This window comes from Triticum urartu, chromosome 1, assembly GCF_003073215.2.
Source record: "Triticum urartu cultivar G1812 chromosome 1, Tu2.1, whole genome shotgun sequence".
In the NCBI taxonomy this organism is placed as follows: Eukaryota; Viridiplantae; Streptophyta; class Magnoliopsida; order Poales; family Poaceae; genus Triticum; species Triticum urartu.
In genome coordinates, this window is record NC_053022.1 from 392342866 (window position 1) to 392355447 (window position 12582).

The 12582-nt window shown below is 46.0% G+C and overlaps 1 protein-coding gene across 1 annotated transcript; it reads left to right on the forward strand.

Annotated features, from left to right (window-relative positions):
• The first annotated feature begins 9667 nt into the window (after positions 1-9667).
• On the forward strand, positions 9668-10314 carry LOC125534438 (metallothionein-like protein 1). Its single transcript, XM_048697668.1, has 2 exons — positions 9668-9828; positions 9916-10314. Exons 1-2 carry the CDS (start codon positions 9776-9778, stop codon positions 10082-10084), a joined length of 222 nt encoding a protein of 73 aa, XP_048553625.1. The 5' UTR covers positions 9668-9775; the 3' UTR covers positions 10085-10314.
• Positions 10315-12582: the final 2268 nt, after the last annotated feature.

Sequence of the window (12582 nt, forward strand, 5' to 3'; positions counted from 1 at the left end):
GCGCAGAATCGGAAGTTCTAGAACGGAATGCCTCAGGGGGAATTTACACAGGTTCGAGCCCTCATCATGGAGGTGATACCCTACTCCTGCTTTTGTTTTGATTGATATGGGGAACGCCCCGTGTGAGGGGGTTACAATATGCATGGAGTTGTTTCAATCGAGGCTATGACTAGATGTCAGATGCCTCGAGCTATCCCTGGTCTTGCCTTATAATTAAAGGGGGACGAGACCTAGGGTTACACAGTTTGCTAACCGACCAAGAGCCTTGATCGAATGAGGGGTTCTTGACTTGCATGCCAAGATGAAGATCCTTCTGGAAGGACGGCTTCATGTGGGACGTGGGGCCCTGGTCACACCTTGGGCGCTAGGCCCTGAGGCCGGCCCAACGATGAGCCTCTTAGCCGATGGGCCACCAACGGTTCAATCGTCAGTAGGACACAACGAATTTGCATGGGAAAGAAGGTGTGACAGATAGTGTTTAATCCAAAAATTGAACCATCATAATCCTCACCGACAAGCCAAAGCTCACTTTTGATGGTAGTTCTTTGTATTACACTATCACTATGTATTGCATTATTTTTTCTATAAGGCTATGGATTAACTGGTTTTTATTTGAAAACTCCTTTCAGATAAAAAGAGTTAGTATTTCCTTTCTCATTTGTGTGAAGTGATACAAAAAAATGCTTATTTATCAAGAAGACGCTAGTTCCTTTGAGTCAAAATAGATGGTGATTTGAGATACAGAGCGGTTGTTCTATTGGGATCAAGGTCTAAGGACAGAGGAGGGTGAATAGGGCTACAAAATAATGCAACTACCAAACTTTAGGTTGACAGTTTTTAACTTAAGGCAACAAGGACTAGACAACCACAAGCACTTAACATGCAAGAGATCAAGAGTAATAAGGAGGGGAATTGTAAGAATCTTGCAAGTAGGAGGTAGGGTTTAGACATGAAAACACTCGTGAAGCGGCAAATTTTCCATGCTCTGGATAGTTGTCTCTATCTTGCGTCCACGTTGATGGAGGTTTCAAACCAAGATGTTCTAGGATCCAAAGATCCCGGCTGCGTCGCCGACCAAGCGGCACATGAAGCACAACCAGCATATTCCATAATGGCTTGTACTTAGAAGCCCCACTAAGGGTACATCTCCACAAAGTGGGCAATCTCCGGGCACATACAAACTCTTGAGTCCTTCACAGATTGAACTTGGTAGAATCACAACTATCTTCTGACCATCTCGATGCACTCACCATCCAAGCGTAATAAACAAAGCAAAGTCACTTGGTAAGAACACCTTGAAATATTCCCAAACAAAGCTTCTCTCTAAACTCCTAAGAAACAGTCTCTCACATGAATAGGAATGTGTTGAAAGAGATGATCTCGAGGTATAAGTATTCAAGAGAGGAGTTCTTGACTGTCAAAGAATCAAGAAGTGAGTCATGGAATCATGCAACAATTCCTTCTTCTTCTCATGTCTTGGATCTCTCTTTCTCTATGTAGTCGATGGATTGACTGGAGTTGAATTCGATGTGGTGGCTTAGAGTGGTTGGCAGGGAGTGGAATGAGTAGAGTGAACTGAATGAAGTGGTTATGATGGATGTGGATGGTTTCCAACTCGAATGTGTATGGTAGGGAATATACAGAGGAGATCCAAAACCTGATCATTACTCAAATGTAACATAGGCTTGGAAGCACTATAGGATTCTAGCGGAACCAAGGAACCGCGTCTAATATATTTGAACGGACAAAGCATTGTTCACAAGCATGAAGAAATACATCGCTCGAAAGTGCCGATGGAGAATGCGCAGTGGTTCCAAACACAAAAAGGTAGCACCTTTTCTACTAAGACATAATGGCTCAGAATTACCAATGATACATATATCTCAGTAGAACATGATACGTCTCAAATGCATCTATAATTTTTGATATGTTCATGCTACTCTTATATCATGTTGGCATAGTTTTAGCACTATTTTATATCTTCTTATTGGACTAACCTATTAATCGAGTGCCCAATGCACGTTGTTGTTTTTCATGTTTTTTAGACTTTTTTTAAAATCACCGCTTCACGAGAGGAAAAAATAGAAAAATATTTTTTTGGAGGTTTTACACTAAGATGAAGCCAGGGGCACTAGAGGGGGCAAGGAGGCGCCCAAGGTCTCCCCCATGCGAACTGCTTGTGGAGCATGAGGTGGGGCCACGTAAGGCCCCTAGGGCACCTCCCTTTCCGTCTCTCGGTCCCCCATGCCTTTATATTCTTCTGAAACCCTACAAAATAGTTATCAAGGATTTTTTACGCCGCCGCTACCTCCTGTTCCGCGTTGATCCAATCTGGAGGCCTTTTTTGGTAGTCCCCTGGGGGAGGAATTCATCGTTGGAATCATCTTCATCACCCTTGTTGCCACCATGTCCATGTGTGAGTAGTCTTCCATGGACTATGGGTCCATAATATTAGCTAGATGGCGTCATCTATCCCTTGTTATCAAGACAATGATCACATGAGCTTCCTAACATGATTGTGATCATCTGATGTGATTAATGGTGTATTTTTTGCGCTGTGATGAATTTTCATCTTATGATCAGGTTCATGTATGATTTATTTTGGATTCATGTGAGTTCTTTATTGCATGACTTATAGACAAATATGCTTCCCGATCAATTAGTCTTCGCACTGGCCATGTTTAGATGAATGATCACTGAGAGGGAGCTGTGTAAGTTAGTTTGGTTTAACCTTGCAAGTTAGATATGCATGTTGGATAGTGATTTATAGACAAAAATTCTCTTAGTGACAGAAAGAGAAAAAAAAAACTTGTATTGTGTTATCACCACTATGGATAAAAAGATAGTTCGATAGTTGTCTCGGTGATGATCTGGAAGTAAACATAATATACTATTAACATTATGCCACCTTACTTAATGCAATGCTCTATTTTTATTTAATACTTTGATATGCATGTTGGATAGTTGTTTCTAGTGGAGTATTAGCCATAGTTGCATATGGATAACTATATGTGGATATAAGGTCGCAATGTCTATGTGAAATCATGAATGATATGATCAATCATAAAAACTTCAATTTAATCGATATGCAACAGTAATTATTCACCACACCTATGTTATGATTTATAAGAGATGTCACTAGTGAAATTATCTAACTCAGTCCATTATTCCTCATAAATTCAACCTTGATCATTTGTTTTCTTATTGTTTACAATCTAAAACGTTTTATTACTTACATGTAATCATCACTTCCAACCATAAAATACATTAATATTTGTAACTAGCAAGACTAGCAAGGTTGACACCCTTACTAGGAGTTTTGGGACCAAGTGAAATGTCTTAGTGTGTAGGTACGGGTCATTGGCTGCAAACCAAGACTCCACGAATTGATGGTTTTCAACTTAGGGAAATTTTGCCTCTTACTGCAAACCCTTCATGGTCCAACCATCCACGTTCATAAGAGTAAGGATATCAGCAGAGAGAAGCAGTATCCTGCAAAAAAGAGTCATCGCAAGACTTCATAAATTTCCAGAGAAGAGCTAAGTCACTACTCGAAAGTTCAATACGAATAAGCATATTTATCAAATGTATACTATGACCAGTTGATGAAATGTGATGCTTGGAATGTCGAACAAAACAAGACGTTTTTCAAAGTGGAATATAGGGATTGATAGCTCCGAAACAAAAAGAACGATGGTTCTGAACAATTGAGTCTGGGTAATCTCTTAAGAGTACCTCAAGAAAATCTTTGGAGGTACCGAGGCTTAGAGAAATCCATACAACGATGGCTTGGAAGTGGATTTTGGATAACTTTGTATTAGGATATGTTATTGGAATTCAAACCAAAGTATTTTCTTGCGCCCCTATTCATAGTATGATTGTCTTGTACTAAATGTGATTCTTGGATTCACCAAAATACCTAGAAAGTAAAAAAATATGAGCTTGATGAGGACACCAACTAGAAAAGTTGTTTTGGGGGTCATAAATCATTTCTCATTTAGCCATAGAGAATATGAAAATTGGTCTAAGGTCTTCAAATAAACTCATTGAAATCATCAGTCCTCGTGTGCCTAGCACCGACGGAGGACATGTGGATGTGTGTTTCCGGATGATATGATTGGGTCTGGTCAGCGTTGGCCTCTAGCAGATCTGCTTGGATCTGGTGAGCTTTGTCTCTCGTGGGTGTAACGCCCAGAATGCGACTATATCTCCCACGTGTCGAGGCATGACTTAGAGGCATAACCGCATTTTGGTATGGTCGCAAGAAGGATCATCTTCACACAATCCCATGTAAATGAACAAGTAAACAGTTGGCTTACAATCGCCACGTCACACAATGATCAAATTATTCCTACATCATTCAGAGTACACACAAGGTCCTACTACGGATGGATCCAAAAGAAAAGAAGACAACCCCAAATACTAAATCCCGATCGTCCCAATTGGGCACCACTACTGATCATCCAGAAAGGAAACATAGTAACGGCCAAGGTCTTTGTCGAACTCCCACTTGAGCTCAGTGACATCGCATGCACTGGTATCATCGGCACCTGCAACTGTTTTGGTAGTATCTGTGAGTCGCGAGGACTCAGCAATATCAAAACCTGTGAGATCAAGACTATTTAAGCTTAAAGGTAGGATGTGGTTATAAGGAGGAGTTGCAAAAGGCACTAAGCAAATATGGTGGCTAACATATGAGTAGAAGAGTAAGATGAGAAACTACGCAACTGACGCGGAGCTAGAAGTGATCCTGAACTACTTACGTTCATACATAACCCAACTGTGTTCACTTCTCGAACCATTTTAATTAAGTCAACTGTCAAGTTCTCTACAATCGGATATTAACAAATTCCATCAGCCACATAACCGCGGGCATGGCTCTCGAAAGTTTAAAACCTGCAGGGGTGTCCCAACTTAGACCATCACAAGCTCTCACGATCAACGAAGAATATTCCTTCTCCCGGAATAACCCGATCAGACTCGGAATCCCGGTTATAAGACATTTCGACAATGGTAAAACAAGTCCAGCAAGGCCGCTCGAATGTGCCGACAAATTCCGATAGAAGCTGCGCGTAGCTCGTTCTCAGGGCACACCGGATGGGACAAGCTAAGCTACGAGTAAAACCAACCCTCAAGTTTCCCTGAGGTGGCCCCGTAGGCTGCCCGGTACGGACCAACACTCAGAGGAGCACTGGCCCGGGGGGTTGATTAAGAATCCTCGGGTTAATTACTCCCTAGGCAAATTTTAGTTGTTATTAGGCAAATGGTAAAACCAAGGTTGGGCCTTGCTGGAGGATTTTTATTCAAAGCGAACTATCAAGGGGGGCCCATAACCCCAACCGCGTAAGGAACGCAAAGTCAAGGAACATAACACTGGTGTGACGGAAACTAGGGCGGCAAGAGTGGAACAAAACACCAAGCAAAAGGCCAAGCCTTCCACCCTTTGCCAAGTATATAGATGCGTTAATTAAATAAGAGATATTGTGATATCCTAACATGTCCATGTTCCAACATGGAACAATCTGCACTGCACCTGCAATTAGCAACGCTATAAGAGGGGCTGAGCAAAAGCAATAACATAGCCAAACAACGGTTTGCTAGGAAGGTGAGTTAGAGGTTTGACATGGCAATATGGGAGGCTTGATAAACAAGTGGTAGGTAGCACGACATAGCGATAGAGCGAACAACTAGCAAGCCAAGATAGAAGTGATATCGGGGGTAATGATCATCTTGTCTGCAAAGTTCTCAGGGTTGTCGAAAGCTTGCTCCTCGTAAACATACTCGACAGGATCCTCGTTCACAAACTCGTCTCCCGGATCTACCCAAAGCAAGAACACAAGCAACGGAACAACAATCAATCACGGTGCAATGCACAAGCAACATGATGCAAGACATGGCATGGAATGCAAGGTATGATGTGTAATGCATATGGGTACTCCAGAAGGGAAAAGATGATAACAGCGTCAACTTGGCAAACCAAGCATGCCACTGGATAGGTTGAGAGATTTTAGTTGAAATCGATATGAAGATCACCGGAAATGGATGCACGGTTTGCAAATGACGAGCAAAACAAGAACGATGCAAAATTGCGCTTAACAGCAACATAGCACTTAAGATACATCATGAAACTATGCTACAACACTCCAATATAACAACAAAACACATGGCAGTGAAGTACAAGTGAAGCTCTATAAATCATGAACACTGAGCTGCTGCTAGAACTTACTAGAACAAGTCTAAAACAGCATGGCAAAAAATGCAAATGACAACAGTTTCACAGACTTGGTGAAAATATTGAACATGGCATAGACAACATCAGGTAGCAATGTTTAGAGCTAGTAAACTACATGCTACAGAAACCTATCATGGCAAACTTGAGGATGGCATGCTAGTACTAAAAGCAATGAACAAAACTCCCTTACTGAACTTAAGCCAAAGATGCACAGAAAAGATGGTAGCATCAATGCAAACATGGCAAGTGATATGAACAGATTCAGACAGAAGAAAACATGGCATGGCAGAAACAGATTCATGATAGCAACTTTGCAAGCTTGTGCCACTCACCACAAGGCATTTCATGGCATAAGAAAGCAACTAACAGTAACAAGACACATTTATGAAGCTAAACATGGCAAGAGCATAGTCATAGGGTGCATGGATCACTAGCAAAACACATGGCAAAAATGCACTTCCTGTTAACAGACTGACAGTAATAATATTTAGCAAAAGGAGAGCACGGTAATGACAATATACAGTACCCCATAATTACCAACAAAGGCATGAATGAATAGATAATAACCATATCTTCAAAATATCCTTACTGAACTTCATCAAAATATGTATGGATTCACTAGAGGCAACACGTCAACATGGCAATCTAATGTAACAGGAAAAGACTTAGCAAAAAAACTAAGTGGATGAAATCAGCAACATCAAGTGGCCTACTTGCATGCCTATTCTAGTCACCACAGGGCACATAAAAACAAAGATTGCACCACTGTAAAGATGGCATGAAGATGCTCCTAAAACATGTAGACATGATGCTCAAAGGACAAACACACAAAATGCTATGAAAAAGACAAAACCACAAGTTATGATGGATTCCAGCAAAAAACATCATTTAGCACTTTTGCAACGAAGATTAGGGCATAAATATGGACAGTAACATGCATGCAAATGACACTAGCATGTAGAGCATCACTAGATGAACATTTCGGTATATCATGCACGCAAAATGGAGCTACGGGCACGAACTTATGGACGGTCGAACATGTGCACATGAGATGAAATATTTCGGGGAATTAGAGAAAAAACGACCTCTAGATCTAGGGTTTGACTGGGCGCCCGAACCGAGGCGGGCGGCGAGGTCGGATCCGGCGACGAGGGAGACCGGTGACAAGGTGCGGCGAGGCGGGATCCGGCGACGACGGCGGCCGATGGCGAGGTGCGGGGCTCGGGGAGCTCCGGCGAGCGGGGGCAAAGGTGACGGCAGCGACCAGCGACGAGGTGCGGCGGTGAAGGCAGCGGAGCGGCTGCGGGCTGCGGTGGCGCGGGCCGGGAGGCGGCGGCGCGACGGCGGGGAGCGGGGAGCGGCGCGCGGGCCGGGAGGGCCCCGCGCGAGCTCGGTGGGCCGGCGGCGGTGGAAGGAGCGGGGAGGCCACGTGGCAACCCCCGATTGGTCCGGGCGTGGCGGCGCAGACGCGTCCGGTCCGGGCGGACGTGTCCGGCGGCGGAGGGGAGCGGAATGGCTATGGTTTGCCCGTGATTTCGGAGGGGGGGATTTTTATAAGTAGAGGGAGTTAGGAGAGTCCAAATCAGGTGCGGTTTTTCCCCACACGATCGTGATCCAACGATGGAGAGCATGAAAGTGGTTTAGTTGGGCTAGTGGGTTGTTTTGGAGGGGTGTTGGGCTGCAAAGAAAGAGGGGTTTCGGCGGTTACACGGTTAACTGTTTGGGTATCAAACGACCTCCAAATGGAACGAAATTTGACAGGCGGCCTACCGATGATGTACCAAGGCCACTCGATAAATCTCGGCCCATTCCGAGAATGTTTTTCTCCCGCTCACGAAACGGGATTTTAAAGGTGCAACGGGTGCATGTGTGAGTGTGGGATTCTGAAACGAACAACGGGGAAAATGACTGAATGCATGAGACAAACACGAATGCAAAAGTGATGCACATGATGACATGAGATGAAATGCATGATATGAACAAAATGCAAAACGAAGACAAAACCCAACCACGGAGGATATAACATATAACATTGCCGGAAATGGCAAGAGTTGGAGTTACAATTATGGAATGTTATATCCGAGACGTTACAGCAGGTCCGTTTGAATTCGGCGAGCGCTTGTGGTCGTTGGTGTATTTGTATGTGCAGTCCTTTTGTTATGCCCTTTTTTCGTCGCTGACGGTTGCTGCACTGATGTATTGGCATGTTGGACCTCTTAGCACGATGACTCCCAGTTGTCAATTACGACAAGAATTTTCCCGTCTCTGGTGAGGGAGGGGCGGTGACAGTGGCATACCTTCGGCTTGTCTCTGTGTTTGTAGTCTTCGCCAGGTGGTCCGTCGACCTAGTTGTAATTTTAGTTACTCTTAAAAATCTTTGTACTATTGTTATATATTATTAGTAGATGGAAGGACTTTTCTTATAAAAGAAATGATGAGTCCAATAAATATTTCTTCATCTGAACGTTATTGGTTCCTTTTGAGAAAGGTTGTGTGTATGACTCGATGCACATGCCGAGGGATATTCCCTCTTTTTAAAGAAAAAAATGGTTCCTTTTGAGGCAAAAAATAATCAAAGTAAATGATGGTAAGCATAAGAGATCACAACACAAAGAAGGCTCATTTTTGCAGGCGTACAACGACCACGATGTTAGTAATTGTAAAATGACTTAAAATAGTGTCACAATCTTATTAGCTCTTGATATCGTACGTTCACTAATTAATCGACTAACGTTAGTGTTGGTGCTATATAATCAAAAGGGAAGGAAAGTCAACTACGCATTGTTGCTTTAGCAGAAAGCTAAGACCTTGTTTTCGTTTTTGTTAGGTTCAACGTCTTAGTTGGGGCTGTGTGGTGGTGGTGATATCACTCAATAGGAATAATGTATCCCACGTCATATCCCTGCCCTAATGGTGCGAATAGTGTCGTCGGAGAATGTGTGGAGACGTGTCTCCGTCGGATCTCACGGAATTCGGTCGGTGCTGATCTTCGGTGGATCTATTTGGATCCGGTTTTTGTTTGTCTTTCGTTCGTGTGGTTACAGGTTTGATGATTCTGATCTACAACGCTCTTCATCAGCGATGGTTGCTACTCTGATATGCTAGTCATTTGGGGCCTTAGCACGACAACTGCCCGACTATCTACTACAACAAGGTTTGTCCGGCTTCGGTGAGGGAGGGGCAATGACAGCGGCACGTCTTCGGCTCGCTCCAATGCTTATAGTTGTCGCTGGGTGTTTTCTGTACTGCCATGACTGATGAATAGATTGGAAATTTCTCTCGGGAAAAAAAAGCAACCATATCCCAGCACAATATAGTTTGAAATTAACACACTGAATTTAGAAAGCGCCATTGGATGAAAAATAACTTGTGACGACCTATTCCAGGCATATGCATCGTGTACATACACGCAACAACGCCTTTTCCAACACACTAGCACGCCTATAAATAGAGGTGCACAAGCCGAGCATATGCATCGCCCACTGCTCACCATCCCAATCAAGTCTTTCATCTTCGACGGCCGAGCTTACAGCATCACGAAGGATGTCTTGCAGCTGTGGATCAAGCTGCGGCTGCGGCTCAAACTGCAACTGCGGGTATGCATGCTTTCTCTCTCTCTCTTGTAAACTAGGGTGAGTTGCCACTGAGTAGTTGAGCTGATTATTTTGATTCGCCTGATGCAGCAAGATGTACCCTGACTTGGAGAAGAGCGGCGCCACCGTGCAGGCCACCGCCGTCGTCCTCGGCGTCGGGCCTGCGAAGGTGCAGTTCGAGGAGGCCGCCGAGTCCGGTGAGGCCGCCCACGGCTGTAGCTGTGGCGCCAGCTGCAAGTGCGACCCTTGCAACTGCTAAGGTGCAAGCGGTTGATGCGCTTCTGGTGATTGTGCCGTGTGTGATCGAGTGCGAATAATGAAACCGGCGCCGGCCGTCTGGTTGGTGCTGTGGTGTGGTTTGCTATTGGTGTCTTTGTGACTTGTGAAATTTTGTGTTTGTGTGCGCGGAGTCTATGTGTGTGTCTTTGAAATGGTCCATCTGAACTGAAGTGAATATATACAAAACAGGTTCGCGCAAAGTGTGAATTATTAGCCGCGTCTTACATATTTCTATCTTATTTCGTAACATAGAAAGATGAAAGATAAACATAATTCTTTCACAAACAGGTGCCAGTATATTTCTCTACATGAACATATATTTCTTAAAAATAAGTTACTACAAAGGTTTGGAAGTAGAGACAAGCCTGGTGATGGGAGAGAGAAAGATAAAAACAAGTTATGCATTAAGTAGGCTTAAGGATTGTGTTATTACCATGCAATTTGAAATAATTATCATAGTACTTTATTTCTAAATATCATATATCATCGGTTCATCACATGCAATGAGAGTAGAGGAGGGGGTACCATTTTTGAATGATTCCCGAGTGGGTAATTTCACCACTTGTGTTGCAAGGTGAGCACAACGGGCCTTATGCACGCAACCAAACAAAAGGGTTTGACTTGTTTCGGCTTGTCCTCGGTGGTTTGTGTGGGAACTCCATGCAACCAAATGTATCCCTAAGAGCATCTCCAACCGTTGGCCCCCCAGGGGGCGCGTAAAATCGCCGCCTGGGGGGCGAGCCGGCGCTAAAATCGGCGTGGGGGCGAGCGGGTTCCCAGCCGCCGGCTCCAGGGCCGCCCCCAGACGCCATATTTTAAAAAAAAAAGGTATTCGACAAAGTTCGGCAAATTTGACGAAGTATTTGGCTAAAGTTTGGCAAACTGGACATATATTCGACATATTCAACATTACATAGCAAAGTTATTTAAAAAAAGGCCGCAACTACAACTAAGGGGTGAAGAAGTCGCTGAGCGCGGCGAAGTCGCCGACGTCGCCGTCGGCGGCGGCGGCCTTCTCCTCCTTGATGCAGACGCCCCTGTTGGACCCCTGCCCGGCATCGCCCTGGCGGACCGGTGGCGGCGGCGCGTCGTCGTCACTGTCGTCGAGGACGACGACGCCTCCCTTGTCCCAGCCACGGCGCCGAGCTTCGAACCACTCGTAGGCGAGGCGCTGGCGTTGCACCTCCTTGACGCCGCCGGCGAGCCCCGGCTCCATCTTCACGACGGCGCACCCCGGCTCCGTCTTCACGGCGGCGATCCCCGGCTCCGTCTTCGGTTTGACGTAGCGCGAAGGAGGTGAGGAGGAGGCGCGCCGGCCACCCTCGTTGATGACAATGCCAGCGCTGCAGGTGCGCCGGCCGAGCGACGTCTCTATTGCAGGCTCGGCCTTGACGCTGAACACCGCCGGCGAGCCGGAGGAATGGGAAGAGGAGCGGGAGGAGGAGTGAGAGGAGGAAGACGAGGAGGAGCCGAACCTCCTGGGCATCCATTGCCCGACACTCCGGCGGAGGACCGGGGCGGCCGCCGCGACATGGTATGCCAGCGGCGGGTCATTGCCGCCCTCGAGGTGCTGGAGCACCTCGTGGAGCATGCGGCCGGGGGCGCCCCATCATACGCGGCGTCCCTCGCTGTTCTTGACGCCCCCCACCACCGGCGCCCCGTTGGTGGATGCCAGCCGCTGCGCCTGCCGGTGCTAGAAGTACGCCGCCCACGACGCGTGGTTGTCAGCGGCGTACTGGGGGAGGGCGCGTTGCTCCTCCGTGGGGGACGCCCGCACGCGGTCGACCTCGACGGCGAAGATGGCGGGCGCGCATCGACGTCGGGCACCGGGGGAATGGGCACGCCCCCGTTGGTGAGCCTCCACCTTGATACGTCTCCAACGTATCTATAATTTTTGATTGCTCCATGCTATATTATCTACTGTTTTGGACTATATTGGGCTTTATTTTCCACTTTTATATTATTTTTGGGAATAACCTATTAACCGGAGGCCTAGCCCAGCATTGCTGTTTTTTGCCTATTTCAGTGTTTCGGATAAACGGAATATCAAACGGAGTCCAAACGGAATAAAATCTCCGGGAACGTGATTTTCTCACCGAACGTGATCCAGGAGACTTGGACCCTACTGCAAGGGATCAAAGAGGTGGTCACGAGGGTGGGAGCGCCCCCCCCCTAGGGCGCGCCCCCTTGCCTCGTGGCCCCTCGGTGCTCCACCGACGTACTCCTTCCTCCTATATATACACACGTACCCCCAAACGATCAGAATAGGAGCCAAAAAACTAATTTCACCGCCACAACTTTCTGTATCCACGAGATCCCATCTTGGGGCCTGTTCCGGAGCTCCGCCGGAAGAGGGCCGTCATCACGGAGGGCTTCTACATCATCATAGCCCCCTCCGATGAAGTGTGAGTAGTTTACCTCAGACCTTCGGGTCCATAGTTAGTAGCTAGATGGCTTCTTCTCTCTCTTTGAATCTCA

What these genes read in the sequence shown, in the direction of transcription:
- LOC125534438 (XM_048697668.1), top strand. Translation starts at nt 9,776, where the DNA reads ATGTCTTGCAGCTGTGGATCAAGCTGCGGCTGCGGCTCAAACTGCAAC. An exon ending in GGCTCAAACTGCAACTGCGG is followed by an intron (nt 9,829 to 9,915) that starts GTATGCATGCTT and finishes CGCCTGATGCAG; the next exon opens with CAAGATGTACCCTGACTTGG.